The sequence below is a fragment of the Bombina bombina genome, chromosome 5 (genome assembly GCF_027579735.1).
Source record: "Bombina bombina isolate aBomBom1 chromosome 5, aBomBom1.pri, whole genome shotgun sequence".
NCBI classification, from domain to species: domain Eukaryota; kingdom Metazoa; phylum Chordata; class Amphibia; order Anura; family Bombinatoridae; genus Bombina; species Bombina bombina.
This window is the reverse complement of record NC_069503.1, coordinates 667656653-667680987: the sequence shown is the minus strand read 5'-3', so window position 1 is coordinate 667680987 and position 24335 is coordinate 667656653. Positions and strand designations below refer to the sequence as shown.

The 24335-nt window shown below is 38.9% G+C and overlaps 1 protein-coding gene across 1 annotated transcript in view; it reads right to left on the bottom strand.

Annotated features, from left to right (window-relative positions):
* LOC128660672 (cadherin-6-like) overlaps nucleotides 1-24335 on the bottom strand; it is a 519409-nt gene that overhangs the window by 7286 nt on the left and 487788 nt on the right. Inside the window, exons 9-12 of the mRNA XM_053714615.1 lie at nucleotides 19647-19783; nucleotides 18520-18641; nucleotides 7775-7892; nucleotides 5587-5838 (exon numbers count right to left, since the gene is read on the bottom strand). Of these exons, the coding sequence (XP_053570590.1) occupies nucleotides 5587-5838; nucleotides 7775-7892; nucleotides 18520-18641; nucleotides 19647-19783 (629 nt within the window). The remainder of the gene's footprint in view (nucleotides 1-5586; nucleotides 5839-7774; nucleotides 7893-18519; nucleotides 18642-19646; nucleotides 19784-24335) is intronic.

Below are 24335 nucleotides of genomic sequence, written 5' to 3'. Positions count from 1 at the left end.
AGTGGGTTTTAAGAACTAAATTCATATCTTAGTTCCTGTCGTTAGGGAAAAAAATGAGTGCCATATGTCTTACTTAAAAGGATATGAATGTCAAAATTAAAGTTTTATGATTCAAATTGGACAAGCAATTTTAAAACACTTTAAGTTTTTAGTCTTTTTTTTATTCTCTTTGTAAACTATGTTGGAAAGCATACCTAGGTAGGCATGGCAATAGCAATGCACTTCTGGAGCTAGCTGGTGATTTGGTGACTTTTCGTATATGCATCTTGTTAGCTCATCAGATGTGTTCAGCTAGCTCCAACAGTAGTGCATTGCTGTTCTAGAACTAATGTTGTGTTTAATCGTTTGTAAACAGGTATATGCACAAATTACAGCAATAATTAAATATGCTAACACTGAATACGGAGAGTGTATTGCTCTCCGCATTCAGCGAGGTCTGGCGGACCTGATCTGCACTGTCGGATCAGGTCCGCCAGACCTTTGATAAATATCCCCCTAAGTGACATAGTTAAAGCAGGTGCTGTCCCCCCCCCCCTCCTTTCAAAAATTGTCACAAAAAAAGGTATCAAAATCATCTTTTTTTTTGGAGGGGGGGGGGGGGGTGTCCCTGAATGGCAATTTGGAAATGTGGTCACCCTAACATAAACATCATTAGACATGTATGTTTATGTATCTTAATGTCATAGCACTTTAGCAGGGTTTTTTTTCTAACAACTGAGATCTCATATCTTTGAGCCCTTACAACTTTGGTGTGCAATATATATTTTTTAGATACCTTTTATTAGACAGTTATTATGAGTGTAAGTGTACTTTGTAATATATTTTTGATGTGTTTTGTAACACTTTTTATTTTCACTCAACTTGTAATATCAGCACAAAATAGTTTACGCGCCATTTGTAATCTAGCCCTAAATGTGTTAATGTTTCCTAGGAATTAACTAGCAGAATGTTTCCTAGGACTGTAACATGAAGCTAAAATGTTCATAAAAGCCAAAAGGTCCTATTTTAGAAAGAAAAAAAACTTTAGGTTAAAAACTTTGTATTTTAGTGATGTTCCTATATTTGTTGAAAATAGAGGGCAACAAAATATGAGTTTTATCAACATCAGCTATCTATCAATATTGATCATCTCATCTATTCTGAGATCTCACCAGCCATTACATCACTATTTACTGATCATTATGGTAAGTCCACATTGTAGTAGCTAGGGCTAACCTCCTGGTTGCCAGAGAGGGCTGAAATTCATTGCATAATATATTCAAACACCCAAGGTGCAATAGGGTGTTATATTAACATTACCATAAAAATACAGTAGCTTTCTTCAGTAGGACTCGAATATCTATCTTAAAATTGCTTTCCTTGCACAGTATAAGAAACCACAACCAAATAAATAGCGCCAACAAAATTACATTTTGATTTATATTCAGTTTAAATGGGAAGATTTTATTAGTACGAGGTACTAGTGTTAACCCCTGCAGCCCCTTTGACATACTAATTTCCATAGAGACCAATACTTTATATAGCAAGCAACTTTTTTTTAAATCTAGGTCGCATATAAACTAAAGTATTTGTTTCTAATTATACATATATCTGACCAGTTCTGATTAAAGTGAAGGATTTTGCTGCTTATAAATCAGGGCAACAAAACATTTTCTGAAGCTCTTTCTCTGTAACAGGATTGCCAATTGGGAAATAGGTTAAATAAATCTGCAAATAGTTCTGTTTTCTTTACCCTGCTAAAGAATTGTCATTATGTTTCACAAGACAGCTTATTTTATCCTATTACCATTCTCTTTCCTTTCTTTTAAATACTGACAATTGTTGTTTTCTTTAGTTATTTGGATCTAGACCCCAGCAGGATTGACCTACATAGAAAGACACAAAGGTCACTCCATGATAATCATTTATAGTCCATGCTTGATAATATCTCTGCAGCCATTTGCAAAATAATTGAAATTCAAGTAGCCATTCGTTCTCTATTGAGTGCCTAAACAATGCTAATTATTTAATCGAATCAGTTTGAAAGCACTTCATACTGCAATTTACATTTATCTACATTCTATTTATTGGTGCAGAAATTAGTAAGAACGTCACATGGACCGCACCACATTGTTCCACTGCTATGCATAAGCGACTGGCAGTCTGTGCAAATTCTGTTTTTATATTATTAGAAAAGAATAGCTAATCTGTCTTGCTCCTAACAAAGATGGTACTTAGTAATGCAAAAGACATCTTCCTCTTCCCCTTTTTTTTTTCTTTTTTTTTTTCTGCGGACTATAATTTTGTTTTCCGCTTTTCAGCTTTGCTTTTAATTCAACTGAGAAATGAGTTTTTGAAATTAAAATATTAGCAGTTCTGGCAGAATGCCACTGCCCTCAGATCCGTTTGCCCAACACTGTCCCTAGTGCCTCGCATCTTTTTTTAGCCATCATTGGCACACATACTAGCATAATTACTGGTTAGAACACCTAGAGAAAATTCTCTTCCTCAATTATAGTAATAAGAGAGTGAGAATCAAGGAGATGTTTGCAAAGAGTTCACTGTGTGCAAAAGCTACCAAATTAAATGCTAAATCCCTATATCAACAAGGAACATGTCATAATTCTAATATACGTTATTTGTATTTTCTGTTTTATAAACTTAACTACTGCATATGCCATGCGGTTCTTTAAAATACTGCTGAAAAAAAAAATATGATAGAAATACTGCTTAATAAAATCAATATATGCACGCTGTAAAATCAGCTCTTGAAGCGTGGATGAACATGTCAGGGTGAACGACTGCGCCTTTGCTTTTGTATTTCATATTAATGTATCCCCACTCCTAAGTTTATTCTCAAATGCAAAATGGAGAAACTGTTACAAATAATAGGGAAGTCTGCCACAACTGGCAAATAAATGCCAACACACTAATTCAAAATAGAGAGGCAGGAGAGAAAAAAAAATCAACATGAAAGAAAGATTGTGTTCAAAAAAACGTATTCATTTTATCAACAGAGAAAAGCTCCCTTTGAAGTGAGTTAAATAAGAATTACATTATGCTTAAAAATGCAAGTGAACCTTTTTCAAGAAAAAGTAAATGCATTACCTGTCAAATGCAATTGTTAAAAGAAAAATAATCTTGAACTATTATAGCAATTAAGCCTTAAACCAAGGAAAGAAATTGCTCTTCTGTCCTTCTTGTGTAAATAAATTACTCCTTGTAAGATAATTCTATAGTGCTTCTGAATTGAAAATGGATTATTATTATTATGAAATTTCATCTTTGTAGAAAAATGAATTTTCTTTACATAAAGTTTACGACTATAAAGTGATTTTTCTCATTAATTATCCTGCAGTAAATACTAAAGACTGACCCTACAACCTAAAGTGTGATGTCACTGTTAATTAAGCATGTTTGTCATTTTGTTTAGTGTGGTGTTGTAATCATTAGAGAGGGAAAATGTACACAGTCACGCTAGTCTGATATTACCTGCAAAGTATAGCTAAACCACTATTGTCAACATTTGCAACCCCTTCGATGGGCATGAGGAGGCTTTCTCGTCATGGGCATCCAGGGCCGGCTCAAGATATTATGCTGCCTGGGTCCAAGAATAAAATGTTGTCCCCCTCAGTAGTAACATTACTGATTTGCATATAAACTACTAGCCTGGCTGCTGACCTTACTAAGCCTGCCTACCTGCATACAACCAATGCTTATGCACAATTCACATTAAGTGGGAAGGAAGTTAGGGAAGAGATGTACTTGTTCCACTTTGAATGTCATCCCTGACCAGTTCAATGTCTTTATGCATGATAAGGTTATTCTGCTGGGAGCCTGCAACTTCCCCCAAAGAGACAGAGGACAAGAGTGGTCTGGGTTTGACAGTGACTGACTCAGTCACTGAAGTGCTGTGCCTTGTCAAGTGCTGCCTGGGCCCTTTGGACCCACTTGGTCCCACGGGTGAGCCAGCCCTGTGGGCATCGCTACATGTAGGAGCATGATGAACCCTTTTCCTCATGCAGGGGGATCGCGATCAAATGTTATTTTTGGCGATCCCCGCTATACAGGACGGTGATCTTTGGTGGTCTAGTGGGCGGCAATTCCAGGCTTCATGTGGTGACATCACAAAGGACCTAAGGCAGGATTCACCAGTAGCTGCTAGGGAGCTGGATTGGGGGAGGTTTTTAGAATCCCTCAATCTCAACTCTGATAGCAGCTACAAAACTTCAAGACCCCTCATTTGAAAAAGAAAAGTCTGCAACAAGTACTACAAACCAGATCATTTAAAAAATAAAGCAAAGCAAACAGACACACAGTGAAATGGTTTGCAATAGTACTGTATATTCACCATGAAAAAAAGTTTATGTCTAGAGACCCCTAATAAAATGCATTTCCCAGAAGACAAGTCCCTCTCTTAAAAAAATATATTAATGTTGTTTGTATATTCAGGTAATCACCGTGGTAACAGTGAACACCTTGCAAGAAAAAAAGTGCTTTTCTATCTGTACTACACAATGGGGCCTCTCTAATCTACATTATAACCACCAAAAGCCCATATGGGCCCCTATTTCACATGTAGCTAATGTTGATGACAAATTAGTAAGGTAATCACAGTTACAGCAGTGGTCACTGGACTATTTTCAATATTGTTTACTAAAATCTACCCAAAAATTATTTTAAAAAAAATTACAGTTTTGGCCACAGCTTCCCCCATGTCATAAATTATAAATATAATAATGCCATATTGTAAATCTGCTGGGCCTGTTATTCACTTAAATTTAAATACATTAGGGATTTAAATGTAAGTAGCAAAAAAAAAAAGCTAAAAATTGGCTCAGCACTCGGGGGGGGGGGGGGGATTTTAGAAACTTCAAGGGCTGCATATAAATATATGGCTATTAATCACACAATAATACTAATATATGTCCTAAAAATATAGTCCAGTGGAACAGGGCCAGATTTAGGTAAGGTTGCAAGGTACTCCTTGTGCTGTTCTTTACTTCAGAGGGCCCTTTTAATTTGTGCCTCATCCCCAATAATTCTACTTTTCCATGGGGCCCCAGAAAGTATTATACAAATTATTAGTTCTAGTGCAGATGACTGCATGTGGCTCTCGGACCACCAGATGGCCATTTCTAACCTGAGGGGTTAAACCATTTAACACTACTCTGTAAGTATTAACAGTCTTGATTAAACATGAATGAGTGAATAAATGAATGAATACACAAAAAAATGATAGCTCATAAAGCAAAAAGAGAAATTGTAAACATCAATAATGTTTAGAAAATCTTCATTTCCATCTACAACTGTCACATTAATTTCCGTGTTGACCATACATCTACAACTACAAGACATGTTCATTAACACATAAAACTCTCTAGCTACCACTGAAAAATGATTATTCTCTAACAATACATTTCTTACTACAAATTGCTATGACCTTTTCTTAAACATCGCTAAAGGTTATATTAGCTCCCTTTTGCAAAATGTATAGATGTGACAAAACTGCCACATCCTTCTCACCTGAATCCTATTACACATGGGTTTTCACCCTCTAATAGCCTGTTTACAATGATTTTCTGTTAATACATTTCACACTCTTACCTAGCAAGATAATGATGCAGAGGAGAATTGCAATCAATGCTCCTGTGCTTAAGCCTGTAGGATGAATTAATGCTTCAGCGCTGCATGACTGCATGTTACCCTTGTGATCACAGGCACACGCGCGAATAGTTAGAGTACTAGTACTGCTCTGAATGGGATAACCACGATCAGAAATAACCACTGGCAATAGGTATGTGTTCATCTCATGGCGACTGTATCCATTTCTCCGTGTTAATATACTGGCTGTATTATCTGAAAACAGAAAGAAAAAGGTTTTATTGCAAAATCATAATTCAATAAAATATAAAGTACCAAGCCTGCAGGATTAGATAATAATTGGTGTCCGAAAACTGTTGATTTATATATATATATATATATATACAGTATCTCACTGTAAATATTTTATTATATCTTTTCATGTGACAACACTGAAGAAGTGACACTTTGCTACAATGTAAAGTAGTGAGTGTACAGCCTGTATAACAGTGTAAATTTGCTGTCCCCTCAAAATAACTCAACACACAGCCATTAATGTCTAAACCATTGGCAACAAAAGTGAGTACACCCCTAAGTGGAAATGTCCAAATTGGGCTCAAAGTGTCAATATTTTGTGTGGCCACCATTATTTTCCAGCACTGCCTTAACCCTCTTGGGCATGGAGTTCACCAGAGCTTCACAGGTTACCACTGGAGTCCTCTTCCACTTCTCCATGACGACATAACAGAGCTGGTGGATGTTAGAGACTTTGCGCTCCCCCACCTTCCATTTGAGTATGCCCTACAGATGCTCAATAGGGTTTATGTCTGGAGACATGCTTGGCCAGTCCATCACCTTTACCCTCAGCTTCTTTAGCAAGGCAGTGGTCGTCTTGAGGGTGTGTTTGGGGTCATTATCATGTTGGAATACTGCCCTGCGGCCCAGTCTTTGAAGGGAGGGGATCATGCTCTGCTTCATTATGTCACAGTACATGTTGGCCTTCATCGTTCCCTCAATGAACTGAAGCTCCCTAGTGCTGGCAGCACTCATGCAGGCCCAGACCATGGCACACCCACCACCACGCTTGACTGTAGGCAAGACACACTTGTCTTTGTACTCCTCACATGGTTGCTGCCACACACGCTTGACACCATCTGAACCACAGGACATGGTTCCATGTCCTTAGTCTGCAGCAAACTGTTTGCTGGCTTTCTTGTGCATCATCTTTAGAAGAGGCTTCCTTCTGGTACAACAGCTATGCAGACCAATTTGATGCAGTGTGCGGTGTATGGTCTGAGCACTGACAGACTGACCCCCCCACCCCTTTAACCTCTGCAGCAATGTTAGCAGCACTCATACGTCTATTTCCCAAAGACAACCTCTGGATATGATGCTGAGAACGTGCATTCAACTGCTTTGGTCGATCATGGCGAGGCCTGTTCTGAGTGGAACCTGCCCTGTGAAACCGCTGTATAGTCTTGCCCACTGTGCTGCAGCTCAGTTTCAGGGTCTTGGCAATCTTCGTATAGCCTAGGCCATCTTTATGTAGAGCAACAATTCTTTTATTCAGATCTTCAGAGAGTTATTTTCCATGAAGTGCCATGCTCCCCATTCACACCTGAGACCTTGTAACACTAATGAGTCACATGACACCGGGGAGTTAAAATAGCTAATTGGGCCCAATTTAGACATGAATGGCTGTGTGTGGAGTTATTTTGAGGGGACAGCAAATTTACCCTGTACACTCACTACTTTACATTGTAGCAAAGTGTAATTTCTTCAGTGTTGTCACATGAAAACATAACAGTAGTGCATTGCTGCTCTGGAGCTGATTTTACTTATGTGTTTAACTCATTTGCAGAAGTAAAGCAACTAGTTATAAGCAAACAACAGTGTAATAATAAAATATTCTAATACATTTTCTTTTTACACTTTTATGTCCGATTTAAGGGCAAACATACAGCCTAAACAGACAATAGTGATTATTAAGATTTTGTTTTTTGTTCTTGTAACATAACAATAATTTCAAAGCAAATCTTCTAGAACCAAACATATTGAATTATCTATATAGCTTTTTCATGCATGGTGGATGATATGTGTTGATACCTTAATTAGTTTCTGTTTAAGAAAATCATTTTGTATTAGCCAGTGCTAATGCACACTGGGTGTGGTGCATTATTCTACATATATGATTTATAACATTTTTATTTACCTCTGTTGTCTTTGACAGTGAAGTTTGGGTTGTAGGATGCTGGAGTAGCTAAATAATATGAAAACTGGTGCCCAAATGGTGGTTCATCTTTATCCATTGCACTTACAGTATGTATTATCTGTAATTATCGAAAGGAAACACAATGAAAATACAAAGTCACTGATGTTGGCAAAAGCTTTTTTTATGATAATTAGAAATCTACTGTCAACCTAATGAACTCTTGAGCTAGATTGGATTACTTTAACATAAGCAACAGTAAAAACAATGATTGTTCCACCAACAGTAGATGTTAAACGACTGTGCATAATCACCAAGAGAGTATAATAGCAACACAGTGATCGATCCATCTCTGCTCAATTTAATGAGCCTGTATCAACATAAGAACGTACTGAATATTTAATTCACTACCGGCTTACATTCTTTTCTTGCCCAATAGCTTAGCTAAAAAAGACGGCCGTTTTGAAACAAGTGATCCTAGATTGAAGTATCTTGCCTATTTTAATAAATATTTACACTTACCTATGAGACTCTAAACATTCTTAAGCTCTACCATGTTTCCACACTTTTCTCCAGGTGCCGTCCAAACCACTTACTTCTTCACTTAAATCTACCTTGTTAATTACCTCTCTTTTTATCTTCTCTGTGCTGCACCTACTCTATGGAATGTTCCACCTCATTCTGCCAGAATTCATCTTTTCAAATATTTCATTTTGTAGAAGCTTACTACCTACCTATTATCTACCTACTCTTTTATAAAAAAAAAAATCTCATCCAGGGTTAACTATGTGCTCTTGGGCTGTTGGTTAGTGGTTTAATGTGAGGGAACGTTATAACAGAGTTATGTAATTGTGAGTCTGGCAGTTAGGGAGTTAATGGCAGTGTGAATAATGAAATAAGCGAGGGCTTAATTTTGGTATTCATATAACAATTAGTGATGTCGCGAATAGATTGCCGGAGAATAGTTCCCGGCGAAGATAGCTTGTTTGCGTTCGCAACGACGGGCGAACATATGCGATGTTCGATCCGCCCCCCTATTCGTCATCATTGAGTAAACTTTGACCCTGTATCTCACAGTCTGCAGACACATTCCAGCCAATCAGCAGCAGACCCTCCCTCCCAGACCCTCCCAGCTCCTGGACAGCAGCCATTTTAGATTCATTCGGAAGCTGCATTGTTAGTGAGAGGAGAGACAGTGTAGCTGCTGGTGATTTAATAGGGAAATTGATAGCTAGGCTAGTGTATTCAGTGTCCACTACAGTCCTGAAGGACTCATCTGATCTCTGCTTTAAGGACAGCACCCCAAAAAGCCCTTTTTAGGGCTAGAACATCATTTTTATCCTGTGTAATCTAATTGCAGTTGCCTGCCTGCCAAGCCACTTGCCCAGTGCCACCACTCATATCTGGTGTAACAGTAGTGTAAATATAAAAAAAAAAAAAAAAATGTTTTCACTGTGAAACATCAGTCTGCTAGTGTAATCTAATTGCAGTTGCCTGCCAGCGTGTGTGCCAGGCCCACTTGCCCAGTGCCACCACTCATATCTGGTGTAACAGTAGTGTAAATTTAAAAAAAAAAAACTTTTTCGACTGTGAAAAATCAGTCTGCTAGTGTAATCTAATTGCAGTTGCCTGCCTGCCAGCGTGTGTGCCAGGCTCACAGCGTATACTGTGCCCACTTGCCCAGTGCCCCCACTCATATCTCGTGTAACAGTAGTATAAATTTAAAAAAAAAAACAATTTTTGACTGTGAAACATCAGTCTGCTTATGTAATCTAATTGTTGTTGCCTGCCTGCCAGCGTGTGTGCCAGGCTCACAGCGTATACTGTGCCCACTTGCCCAGAGCCCCCACTCATATCTGGTGTAACAGTAGTGTAAATTTAAAAACAAAAACATTTTTGGACTGTGAAACATCAGTCTGCTTTTTTGTGTCAGGCTCACAGCGTATACTGTGCCCACTTGCCCAGTGCCAGCACTAATATCTTGATTAATAGTAGTGTAAGTGTACATTTAAAAACAAAAAAAACTTTTTGGACTGTGAAACATCAGTCTGCTTTTTTGTTTCAGGCTCACAGCTTATACTGGGCCCACTTGCCCAGTGCCACGACTCATATTTTGTTTAATAGTAGTGTAAGTGTACATTTAAAAAAATAAAAACTTTTTGGACTGTGAAACATTAGTCTGCTTTTTTGTGTCAGGCTCACAGCGTATACTGTGCCCACTTGCCCAGTGCCACCACTCATATCTTGTTTAATAGTAGTGTAAGTGTACATTTAAAAAAAATAAAAACTTTTTGGACTGTGAAACATCAGTCTGCTTTTTTGTGTCAGGCTCACAGTGTATACTGTGCCCACTTGCCCAGTGCCACCACTCATATCTTGTTTAATAGTAGTGTAAGTGAACATTTAAAAACAAAAAAAACATTTTGGACTGTGAAACATCAGTCTGCTTTTTTGTGTCAGGCTCACAGCTTATACTGGGCCCACTTGCCCAGTGCCACCACTCATATCTTGTTTAATAGTAGTATAAGTGTACATATAAAAAAATAAAAAACTTTTTGGACTGTGAAACATCAGTCTGCTTTTTTGTGTCAGGTTCAAAGCGTATACTGTGCCCACTTGCCCAGTGCCACCACTCATATCTTGTTTAATAGTAGTGTAAGTGTACATTTAAAAAAATAAAAACTTTTTGGACTGTGAAACATCAGTCTGCTTTTTTGTGTCAGGCTCACAGCTTATACTGGGCCCACTTGCCCAGTGCCACCACTCATATCTTGTTTAATAGTAGTGTAAGTGTACATTTAAAAAAATAAAAACTTTTTGGACTGTGAAACATCAGTCTGCTTTTTTGTGTCAGGCTCACAGCGTATACTGTGCCCACTTGCCAGTGCCACCACTCATATCTTGTTTAATAGTAGTGTAAGTGTACATTTAAAAAAATAAAAACTTTTTGGACTGTGAAACATCAGTCTGCTTTTTTGTGTCAGGCTCACAGCGTATACAGTGCCCACTTGCCCAGTGCCACCACTCATATCTTGTTTAATAGTAGTGTAAGTGTACATTTAAAAACAAAAAAAACTTTTTGGACTGTGAAACATCAGTCTGCTTTTTTGTGTCAGGCTCACAGCTTATACTGGGCCCACTTGCCCAGTGCCACCACTCATATCTGGTGTAACAGTAGTGTAAATTTAAAAAAACAAAACTTTTTTGACTGTGAAACATCAGTCTGCTTGTGTAATCTAATTTCAGTTGCCTGCCTGCCAGCGTGTGTGCCAGGCCCACTTGCCCAGTGCCACCACTCATATCTGGTGTAACAGTAGTGTAAATTTAAAAAAAAAAACTTTTTCGACTGTGAAACATCAGTCTGCTAGTGTAATCTAATTGCAGTTACCTGCCTGCCAGCGTGTGTGCCAGGCCCACTTGCCCAGTGCCACCACTCATATCTGGTGTAACAGTAGTGTAAATTAAAAAAAAAAAAAAACGTTTTCGACTGTGAAACATCAGTTTGCTAGTGTAATCTAATTGCAGTTGCCTGCCTGCCAGCGTGTGTGCCAGGCTCACAGCATATACTGTGCCCACTTGCCCAGTGCCCCCACTCATATCTGGTGTAACAGTAGTGTAAATTTAAAAAAAAAAAACTTTTTTGACTGTGAAACATCAGTCTGCTTTTTTGTGTCAGGCTCACAGTGTATACAGTGCCCACTTGCCCAGTGCCACCACTCATATCTTGTTTAATAGTAGTGTAAGTGTACATTTAAAAAAAAATGACAGGCAGAGGCAGGCCACCCCGCAGGTGCCGTTGTGGTCGTGGTGCTGTGATTCCCTTTGGCCCTAGAATAATGCCCAGTGTTAAGAGGCCACGTCCCATGAACTCGAAAAGTTCTGAGGAAATAGTTGACTTTTTAACACAGGACACCCAATCTTCTATAGCTTCTGCTCCGAACCTTGACGCACCATCCTCCTCCAGCTTATCTTCAGGCACCTCTCAAGTTACCACTCGCCCGCCTGCCGCCACCACCAACACTAGCACCACAGCCGCTTCACTTGATCTGTCAGAGGAGTTTTTTACACATCAGTTGGAAGAAATGAGTGATGCGCAACCATCATTGACAGAGGATGTAGATAACATTGATATGTCTCAGTCAGGCAGCATTACAGACATGGACGTACAGTGTGATTATGATGATGTTGTACCCGCTGCTGCTTCCTTTGTTGATTTGTCAGATACAAGTGAAGTGGTTGATGATGACGATGCGTCCGTGGATGTCACGTGGGTGCCCGCTAGAAGAGAAGAAGAACAGGGGGAAAGTTCAGATGGGGAGACAGAGAGGAGGAGGAGGAGAAGAGTTGGAAGCAGGGGGAGGTCGTCGCAAGGAGCTAGTGGAACAGTCAGACAGCATGCATCGGCACCCAGGGTCAGCCAGACAGCACGCCAATCAACGCATGCTGTTGCCACCACCAGAATGCCGTCATCGCAGAGCTCAGCAGTGTGGCATTTTTTGTGTGTGTCTGCCTCTGACAACAGCGATGCCATTTGCAACCTGTGCCAAAAGAAACTGAGTTGTGGGAAGTCCAACACCCACCTAGGTACAACTGCTTTGCGAAGGCATATGATCGCACATCACAAATGCCTATGGGATCAACACATGAGTAGAAGCAGCTCACAAACTCAAAGCCGCCATCCTCCTCCTGGTCCAGCATCTTCAGCCACGTCAACCACTGCTGTCCTCCTTGCCCCCTCTCAACCATCCGCCACTCCATCTCTCTTCCGGAGCAGTTCCCAATCATCTGCCCACAGTCAGGTGTCTGTCAAGGACATGTTTGAGCGTAAGAAGCCAATGTCACAAAGTCACCCCCTTGCCCGGCGTCTGACAGCTGGCTTGTCTGAACTCTTAGCCCGCCAGCTTTTACCATACAAGCTGGTGGAGTCTGAGGCGTTCAAAAAATTTGTAGCTATTGGAACACCGCAGTGGAAGGTACCCGGCCGAAATTTCTTTGCACAAAAGGCAATCCCCAACCTATACTCGATTGTGCGAAAGGAAGTAATGGCATGTCTGGCACACAGTGTTGGGGCAAAGGTCCATCTGACCACTGATAGCTGGTCTGCAAAGCATGGTCAGGGCAGGTATATCACCTACACTGCGCATTGGGTAAACCTGCTGACGGCTGCCAAGCATGGAATGCGTGGCTCTGCAGAGGAGTTGGTGACACCACCACGACTTGCAGGCAGGCCTGCTGCCACCTCCTCTACTCCTCCTACTCCATCCTCTTCCATAACCTCCTCGGCTGAGTCCTCTTCTGCTGCTGCGTCTTGCTCCACATCAACGGCACCCCCCCAGCTCCGCAGGTACTATTCCACATCCCAGATACGGCAGTGTCACGCCGTCTTGGGGTTGACTTGCCTGAAAGCAGAGAGTCACACCGGAACAGCACTCCTGTCCGCCCTGAACGCACAGGTGGATCAGTGACTGACTCTGCACCGACTGGAGATCGGCAAAGTGGTTTCTGACAACGGAAGTAATTTGGTGGCGGCATTGAAATTGGGCAAGTTGACACATGTGCCGTGCATGGCACATGTGTGTAATCTGATCGTACAACGCTTTGTGCATAAATACCCAGGCTTACAGGACGTCCTGAAGCAGGCCAGGAAGGTGTGTGGCCATTTGAGGCATTCCTACACGGCCATGGCACACTTTTCCGATATCCAGCGGCAAAACAACATGCCAGTGAGGCACTTAATTTGCGACAGCCTGACACGTTGGAATTCAACACTCCTAATGTTCGACCGCCTGCTCCAACAAGAAAAAGCCGTTAACGAGTATTTGTATGACCGGGGTGCTAGGACAGCCTCTGCGGAGCTGGGAATTTTTTTGCCACGTTACTAGACGCTCATGCGCAATGCCTGTAGGCTCATGCGTCCTTTTGTGGAGGTGACAAACCTAGTCAGTCACACCAAAGGCACCATCAGCGACACCATACCATTTGTTTTCTTCCTGGAGCATGCCCTGCGAAGAGTGCTGGATCAGGCCATAGATGAGCGTGAAGAGGAAGAGTTGTGGTCACCATCACCACCAGAAACAGCCTTATCAGCATCGCTTGCTGGACCAGCGGCAACGCTGGAAGAGGATTGTGAGGAAGAGGAGTCAGAGGAGGAATGTGGCTTTGAGGAGGAGGAGGAAGACCAACCACAACAGGCATCCCAGGGTGCTCGTTGTCACCTATCTGGTACCCGTGGTGTTGTACGTGGCTGGGGGGAAGAAGATACCTTCAGTGAGATCACTGAGGACGAGGAACGGGACATGAGTAGCTCGGCATCCAACCTTGTGCAAATGGGGTCTTTCATGCTGTTGTGCCTGTTGAGGGACCCTCGTATAAAAAAGCTGAAGGAGAACGACCTGTACTGGGTGTCCATGCTACTAGACCCCCGGTATAAGCATAAAGTGCCTGAAATGTTACAGAATTACTGCAAGTCGGAAAGGATGCAGCAGTTCCAAAATAAATTAAAAAGTATGCTTTACACAGCGTATAAGGGTGATGTCACAGCACAACGGGAATCTAACAGGGGAAGAGGTGAAAATAATCCTCTTCCTCCCATGACCACGCCGGCAAGGACAGGATGCTTTACAGACGTGTTGTTGATGGAGGACATGCAGAGCTTTTTAAGTCCTATGCATCGCCACAGCCCTTCGGGGTCCAACCTCAGAGAATGACTCGACCGACAGGTAGCAGACTACCTCACCTTAACTGCAGATCTCGACACTCTGAGGAGCGATGAACCCCTTGACTACTGGGTGTGCAGGCTTGACCTGTGGCCTGAGCTATCCCAATTTGCGATAGAACTTCTGGCCTGCCCCACTTCAAGTGTCCTGTCAGAAAGGACCTTCAGTGCAGCAGGAGGTATTGTCACTGAGAAGAGAAGTCACCTAGGTCAAAAAAGACTCAATTACCTCACCTTTATTAAGATGAATGAGGGTTGGATCCCGAAGGGACTGACATTGGGCGATACATTTGAATAAAAAAGGCCTGATGAGATGTGCTGCCTTGGCCTAAAAATGGTCCACAGCTGCTGTATTTTATCTTCGAATGCCGGACGACTTGCGTGACTTATCCGCCACCAATTAGGGTTCAAGCCGCAATGTTTTAGGGCACTTTCTGCCTGGGAAACAAACATCAATTGCAACAATACCTAATTTTTCAGGCATGTGTACATGCCAAATTTTTCTGGCCTCTGGTGCTGCACTGTGGCTTCAAAAACCAAGGGGACGTAACAGGGATTAAACTGATAAGAATAGTACTACTTAACACACCACTCATATCTGGTGGCACAGTAGATTGCACGCGCAGTGCCCCAAATTTGAAGTAGGAGGACCGACCAAGCATCTTTTTCCATCTCCCGGTTCCTAAAATCCATGCCATATACACGTCCCCTGGCGCCGCAACTGCCTCTGGGAACCTTACCTTAATTCTCTGTCTGGGAAATTATCTATTTATCAAATCTAATCTATGTATCTATCTATCAAATCTATCTATCTCGTGGCCGGACTGTTATCTGACAGCCACTTGTGTTTCGGCCAAATGTCCGTTGGCCAAATGTCCGTCTGCCAAATGTCCATCGGCTAAAAGTCCGGCCACGATTGCACGCGCAGTGCCCCAAATTTGAAGTAGGAGGACCGACCAAGCATCTTTTCCCATCTCCCGGTTCCTAAAATCAATGCCATATACACGTCCCCTGATAGGGGACGTAACAGGGATTAAACTGATAAGAATAGTACTACTTAACACACCACTCATATCTGGTGGCACAGTAGATTGCATGCACAGTGCCCCAAATTTGAAGTAGGAGGACCGACCAAGCATCTTTTTCCATCTCCCGGTTCCTAAAATCCATGCCATATACACGTCCCCTGGCGCCGCAACTGCCTCTGGGAACCTTACCATGGGTGTCAGACCGCACGTCTTGTAATTCTCTGTCTGGGAAATTATCTATCTATCAAATCTATCTATTTATCTATCAAATCTATCTATCTATCTATCTATCTATCTATGTGTCTATCAAATGTATCTATTGCAACTATTGATCTATCTATCTATGTAATCTTTCTATCTATCTATCAAATCTATCTATCTCGTGGCCGGACTGTTATCTGACAGCCACTTGTGTTTCGGCCAAATGTCCGTCTGCTAAATGTCCGTTGGCTAAAAGTCCGGCCACGATTGCACGCGCAGTGCCCTAAATTTGAAGTAAGCAAGCATCTTTTTCCATCTCCCAGTTCCTAAAATCCATGCCATATACGTGGCTTTGAGGAGGTAGAAGACCAAACACAGCAGGCGTCCCCGGGGCTTGTTGTCACCTTTCGGGGACCCTTGGTGTTGTACGTGGCTGGGTGGAGGAAGAGACCTTCAATGACATCAGTGAGGACAAGGAACGGGACATGGCTAGCTTGGTATCCAACCTTGTACAAATGGGGAGTTTGTGGTTGTGCGAATGGACTGTTTGCGGTTGTTTGCGGTGCGTTAAACAGGGAGTTTGGTCTGTCACTGTAAAGCGGGCGTAACCCTTACACTACCTGATGTTTTAAAGCACGTTATTCCAAACAATTTAGGAATGCTAGGTGATTTATGCCCTTTATGGATTAAAACCAGACTCTGCATCAACTATGTAATTTTACGTGGGAGTTTTGCTATGGATGCCCCTCCGGCATGCCACAGTCCAGGTGTTAGTACCTTTGAAACAACTTTTCCATCACTATTGTGGCCAGAAAGAGTCCCTGTGGGTTTTAAAATTCGCCTGCCTATTGAGGTCAATACCGGTTCGTGAACGGAAACTTTTAAGTTCGCGACATCACTAATAACAATGTCATTTAAATTTAACCTTACATTGGTGGACCCTGGAGGTTACTACTGTGACGAGGAAATAAGTAGTGTATGATGATGGGTGATGAGTGGATATGTGGGCTTCTCTGGTATCTGGTATGTTATATAGGTATGATCGCTTATTTCACTGCATTTATTTCTTCTTGGTGAGGCAAGCAGGAAACAAACCTTAATGGCTCTAAACAGGTTACAGAAGTGTTATTCAAATTGTGTGTTTTGTTGTTTGTTTTTTTAATAAATTTTGTCTGAAAACCCTCACTGTAGAATACAGGGCAAGAAATAATTAGTTCATTTGGGCCATTGATTAAAGGGACATTAAACACTTTTAGATGGTAATATAAAATTATAAATCGTATATATAAAAAAAACTCTGCAACATACTTTTATTATTTATTTTGTCACCTTTTCCTGTAATTCCATTCTGAAATTGTGAGCTTTTCAGCTCCTGTTAGAAACTGAAGTGCAGAACACTGTTATGTACCTCACAGCCATTGGCTGCACACTCTAGTGACCTATTTATAACTGTCACTTGGCCACAACAGAGAAGGTAACCTAAGTTACAAAATGGCTGTTTCCATTAAACTTTAAAAAATACTTCTACATGTTATTCGCAGACTAATCTTTTCTTTGGATGCATCATTTTATCTAGCATTTATTTAGTGTTTAATGTCCCTTTAATAAAGGACATTCAACAAGGTGACTAAGGGTCACATTTAGAATTAACCCAATATAAAATACAAATGCATGATGTGATAATGTAATAAAGATGTCAAAAGCTTAAATAGGAAGTTGATAATTAAAGGAGACAAGAAAGGGCTATAGTTAACAAATGGTTTATTTAGTAACATAAAAACATCAGGAGGGTAATTTAGAAAATGTAAGACATTAGAGGTTCAGAGAAAAAAAAACATTTGGACTTGATTTGAACTGTTTGTGCATTATTTTTGACTACCCTTATAATAAGGACTTTTAAGCAGAAAATACAACCAAACATGCAATCTGAATAATTTTAGTACCTTCTGTATTTGCTAACATATTTTATAGTAAATATTGAGGGTTAAGCTATCTTATGTTTTGCATATAAGATGAGAGCTATATTTCATTGTGTCTTATATGCCATAAAAGCTACTATATGTACTAGCCAAATAAATTATTTACTGAAATATTATGTGGTAAATGATAAATATATGGAATGCACTCAGTAAAGATCAACATATTAGTCCAATAATTTTAATGTTTCTGTCCAGAAAACCTTGAAAAAATCTCCTGCTGGTTTGAAAAATTGTACCTATTTTCTGTAAATTTGCAGTTGCAAAACTCAGGGGATCTACATAAACATGCTTTATGACCATAAATATTTTGTCCAGCTGAAATAAATTCAGATTTAATATAGCAAAGCTGGTCTTGTATATTGCTCTACACTCCACATTTAGCAAACTATTATTCATTTACACCCTGCCAGAGCTGTAAATCATTTTTTCAGAAAGAAAATTTAAAATTAGTACAATTATTTTTGTGCTCACAATATTTTATAAAGCATATTTACATTTTTACTTTTATCTTCCTGTGGGATTTCAAAGTCAACAATTGTCTAAGAGAAAATGAAACAAGTAAGACGTCTGTCTTGGCACAAAGGTAGACCTCAAATTGGCTATGAAATCTTTTTGTTCGAAAAGCAGCAGTTTAACCACATCTGTGTTTAGATGCACTGGGAATCTTATATAAAGGTGTCGTACATAATTAGGCAGGTGCATATTAATCTGTAACCAAGGTATACTAAAAAGGAAAGCCTTGAGAGTAGAATACTACAGATCTATGTCTCAGCTGGTTTACTTTATTAAGTGCAGTTTAATTGAATATACAGTGAGCATACACACCTGTTCTGCCTTTGCATTTTCACAGACAAAGATCTCATACAGTTTGTCAAACTCTGGGGCATTGTCATTTACATCCAGAACCTTAATAAAAACAGGAACATGGCTGCTTTCTTTAGGGTTACCTGTATAAAATGATAAGAGACACAAATTATGGTTGTGTAGTTTTAAATGATAAGAGACAAGAAACCAGCTGCTAAATGTGTGACTGGGAGAGTTTTTTTTGTCTTTGTCTATGTGGATCAGACAATGAAAAGCCTAATTAGAAGAACACAAGCTGTGTATTGACAAATTTCCTGCAACCTCCTAAAGCAGAGAATTGTAGGACAAATATAAACCTAGCATCACACTATCAATTTAATACAAGTAATGTTAGAAATATGCTAGTATATTAAAATGAGTTGTGGAGCAACAATTTATTTTAATTTGTGAGCAAAGCTAAAGGGTATATAACACTTAAAGTGAATCTGTTAGTATTCTTATAATTCACATAAAGCTTTCCATAGATAACAAACAACCGGAACCTGTTTCTACAACATCCTCCAGTCATGAAAAAAACCTGTTGGTAGCCTACAGGATGTCATTTAAATGTCTGTCTTGAGTGTGGACATCTGACAATAGCAGAACCTCTTTTGTAATTGTGTGTGCCTTTGAGGTTTACTTCATAGATGCCCCTAATTATATTAACGCTAATCTTCTTGTGGGTGACTTCCAGTAAAGACAAGATTGAATTTGCGTGAGTCCTGAATATGGATACGGTTTACCATGCAATTAGCAAATGGCTATTGTTGCAGGCTAATTGAATTATTATACCAAAACATCATCTGTGTTCTAAAATGAATTAACTGATCTGTTCCACTCAGAGACTATCTATCGCAGACCGTTTAAAAAAGTGGAGAAAAAAAAACCAGAAGAAAAAAAAACAATATTGAATTTCTTTCTTGCCAGGCGTCTGGGCTATCAGTTTTAGTTTACGCCTGAGGTAGCTGTGACCCATGAGGGCAAAGTCTCCTTTGCTCTGATTAACATTAAACAGATCCATGCTGTTTGACATCTTTACAACTGTGCTTCACTCATTCAGCAAGCAAGCCTAAATTATGGGATAGTGGCAGTATTTTGTACTGACTTACTGATCTCAGTTGCGATTACAGTTATGTTATGCCAAAGTAGTGTTTCTCGATCAAGCGACTTCGATGTATAAATTGATCCATTTCCAGAATCAATGTTGAACAATCTGTCCATATCAGTGTGCCGGTCGACAGAATACCTGTAGTAAAATGATATGAGTTGGTGCGCTGTCAATACAATACTGAAATTATTGTAATAGTTAATATTAATTCATATGAGCTACAAGAACCCGCAGTTAAAAAAAAAGAGCCAGCAACCAGATTCTAAAATTACTTAAAAAGCTTGTAATGCGACTACATTGTTAAAAGCAATGTGTTAGCATGAAGAAATCTTTAATACTATAAACGTCAAAACGTTTTTAATGAAACCTTTGCTATGTAACAAGTACTCAGATAATCCAATTTTGATTGAAGCTTAAATTGCATATTTTTTAAGGATTTATTGCAAACTGTCCTTTCATATTACAGTATGTCAGATTCCATTTCTAATTAGAGAATGACATTAAGACATTTTAATGTTTCTCTTCATTTAAAATGACAAATATGCATTTATGTTCCACATGTTTCATTTTTATTGGAATTTCGGTGGCTTAGTGCAGTCATATTTTCCTATGCGTGTAGGGAGGATCATGAGCAAATGTGAACAAATATCATAAACAGAAATGTAAAATATGAGTGTGGTTAGATAATGTGAAGCAGTGGAAGCAATATGAATTTGTATTTGAATCTTGCTATATTGAAAAGCAGAGTTGCCGGCTGTAAAAATAATGCATGACAAGTGGGTAATTAGGGGAAAGCAGTAGGTGGGTTCCTAATCAGTCCTCAGATCAGCCATGTAACCCCTGACGGTCATTTGACACTTTTTGTAAGTGGTCGCTTTAATGGATATGAAACCCACATTTTTCTTTTGGAATTCAGAAAGAGCATACCATTTTAAACACCTTTCCAATTTACTTCTATCTTCAAATTTGTTTTGTTCTCTTAGTATACTTTGTTGAAGGATAAGCACTACACTACTTGGTGCTAGATGTCTGAATCTTGAAAAGACAAAAATTGGGATTCTTATCCCATAATTAGGTAGGATAAATAATAAAACATGGGTATTTATTATTATTATTATTATTATTATTATTATTATTATTAAGAAGAAGAACACCCATTGGACCAGACCACTGCTGCCCTTCAGTCAAACATATCACTACGTCAGTCCTTTTGCCAACCACAGCAGACTCCTTGCCCTGCAGTCCATCTGTCAGCTTCATATACACACATTAGCCTTTAGCCCCCTCAGATATCTGGCCCTAAAGCCAATTCCCTACTTTACTGTCTCCTAGGGGCTACTACACTACCTGATACCCTGGCCGTCTAGGTAAGGAGCTTATCCCTAAACTAGATTGTATTCAAGTCATAAATCACAGTGGCAGAGCAGTAATAAAGTAGCAGCCAATGTGTTATCAAAATCAAAGGATCATCCTCACACTTCAGTCACTCAAATGTTAAAAGGATATTAAACACTAAATATATTTTATAAACATAGTATTGAGATTATTCCCTGCCTCCCTCTAGTCATGGGTGCCACCATGTTGAAATTTAGCTTTCACTGCATTCCAGTGCTGACCTGTTTGCACATGTGCAGCGACTCTCCTTCAGATACCTGCAGTGTAACTTATGTTCCAAAATGGCAGCAACCAATTAGAAGGAGGTGCATGAAATGTATTTAGTGTTTAATGTCCTTTTAAACTGCTCAAGCTTTGTGGCAGCTCCCAAGTAATTGCTGTTGTTTGATTTGTTCATTGCAAACCACTAAATATCTGTAAATTTTGACAATAAACCTGATTTGCCATGGAGGTTGAATCATTTTGATTACAACTGTATATACATGATTATATATATATATATATATATATATATATATATATATATATATATATATACATATATATATATATATATATATATATATGAATATGTATTTATAAATACTTAGAACATATTCCCCTATGTGAAGAACATCGGAATGTGAAATATTTACAGTAAACACATTATTAAATATGAATATTGCATAAATAAGATTTTTCATGTTTTCAGCTACTTTACCGCAAAGGCCTCCTTTACACTAAATATTTGTCTATATATGTATACATATATACACATATAAATACATAAATACAGTACATATGAACACACATATAAATATATATTTATATACATATATAGTTACATACATATTTAGACATATGTATGTATGATTATATTAAAACCATTTGCATCCCCTTTTCATTCTAACACCTGAAACCTCATATCTTTGAGCCCTTATAACTTTTTTATGCAATATTTTTTTTAATAATTTTTATCAGACATTGCTGTTATGATTGTAATGTAACTGTACTGTTAAATGTTTTTTGATGTGTTTTTCCAACTTTTTTTCAAAGCATAAGAGTTAACTGGAGCTCTGAAGTTGCACTAATCCGTTCACATTTACTTTCAACTTGTAATAGTGCGTTTCTTCCGATGCGCTTACAGAGCTTCAATAAACCCAGATATCACTTGTGCATAAAATTTAGCATGCCACGTATAGTCTAGTCCATTATAAATCATGACACTACAATGACTATATGCAATTTCTCATTTGCCATGTGTATTTTGAAAGGAACCATGTCGCATCTGACTTTGAGAAGAATCCATTTGGGGCATTTGCTGACAAAGTGCTTATCTGCTTAAGGTTGTCAGATTTATTATATCACACAAAATTTGAAAATCAGTATATTTATATACTAACTATTCAGACTGCAGACATGATTATAAATAGGTATATATATATATATATATATATATATATATATATATATATATATATATATATATATATAGTAAATAGCACTCTCTGGACTTAAGTTTTAAACAAATAGTTTAATCGGTAACGTTTCGGGGAATGCTCCCCTTCATCAGACCAACAACATGTTCATCTTGTTTGCGTGCTTGCTATTTTATTATCATGTACTATATGCAACTGTTGTCACATTACTGTATGTAACTGTCTCTTGTTGGTGTGTTAGTTGTCTAGTATTGCCAGCTGTATTGTGCTTACATCATGGTCATTTGTAGGTTGCTATAAATATCGTGTTACTTTGCAACTTGTTTTGATATATTGGTAAAGGACACATCCAGACATAGGATTGTTTCTGTGTGTCACTCGTATTATGTACTTAGCGTGGCAGTTGTGCAATTGTAATTGTTCGCAAGTGATGACTGGGTTCTGTTATTGGTTCCGTTATTGGTCCTATGTTAGGTACCTCCCTAGTCCAGCTGAGCTAGTTACATACAGGTATCCTCCCCAGTCCCTTAATCTATTAATTCTAAGGTTTGCTGGAGTACATGGCTGTTTGCCGTTATAAGCTGATTTTGGTTGTGTTTTTCCAGTATGAGTTTTTTTTCATATCTGCGCTAGTTGATATTTTATGTCGGGGGTTTATTATTCTTGTGAGTTTTGCTGCGCATGTCTAAAGTTACGTTTTACATATAAGCATTCATGCAGACAGGATCGTCCCCTGTCTATATTAGTGGTATCCTGTTTTCTTCTGTTCGCTTTATTGTGTACCCATGGTGGTTACTAGTGGGCTATAAATAGTGCTACTTTACTATTCTGCTGGTTTTTATTCGCCATATTTGGATACTTGTGGAACTATTCACATAAACATATGTTACTGTCTCTAATACTTAAATGTCGATTTTGTTTTTTTCTGTGCAAGCTCTTTGCTACATCAGTTGCTAATGTGCAATACAAGGGCATTTCTATTACATCTTGGCTTATACATTGTTTAATGTTCTGAGCTTTTGCTACAAACATTGCGGGTGAAGTGAGCACGTATGTTTTTGTTATGTCAGGTATTGGTTTATATAATAACAGATTTTACAGTACTAGGCGATAGTTTATTTACCTCTCTTAGTGGCTGGGCCTCTGTATCCACATACTTCACAATATGAGTCTTTGCCATCTATTTACATCCAGCCCTGTTTTCAACTAAGGTGTGTTTGTTTTCTCTTTGTCCTTTCTGTCTTTCGATTTTTGAATTGATAGTCTTATCTATGCACATATACTTTAAGCTGACATTGTATGTGTTGTACGGGTGGTATTGTCCACACCATCTCTTCGCAGCATGAGTTTTACTGACATATAAGACTTCTCTGTACTTGAGTTATTTCCCTCATGGTTTCCAATAAATAAGTTTTGGTATTTTTTGTTATTTAGTATCCTTTTATACTATTTTAAATAACATATTACAACTGGTGTTGGGTGTATATTTTTTTCACGTTGATTTAAAATTATGTGTTTGTCTACAATGGATGTTTTTTCTTTTATTCCATAGATATTATCTGTCTTGAGGAAGGCTTCTGTGAAAGCCGAAACGTTGCGTATGAAGAATTGTTGATACTATGAATAAACTACTTTTATTTGCAAATACAAACAAATCCTGAGAGTGCCCTTCATTCTACTCCATTTGTTCTATATGTTCTTTCAAGGACTGCACCCAGGTGCTTGAGTATTACCTAAGGTTTGAGTGCTGGAAAAAAAAATGCTATTATTTTATATATATATATATATATATATATATATATATATATAGGAATATCTATTTATAAATTTACTTAGAACATATTTCCCTAAGTGTAGAACATTGGAATGTGAAATAT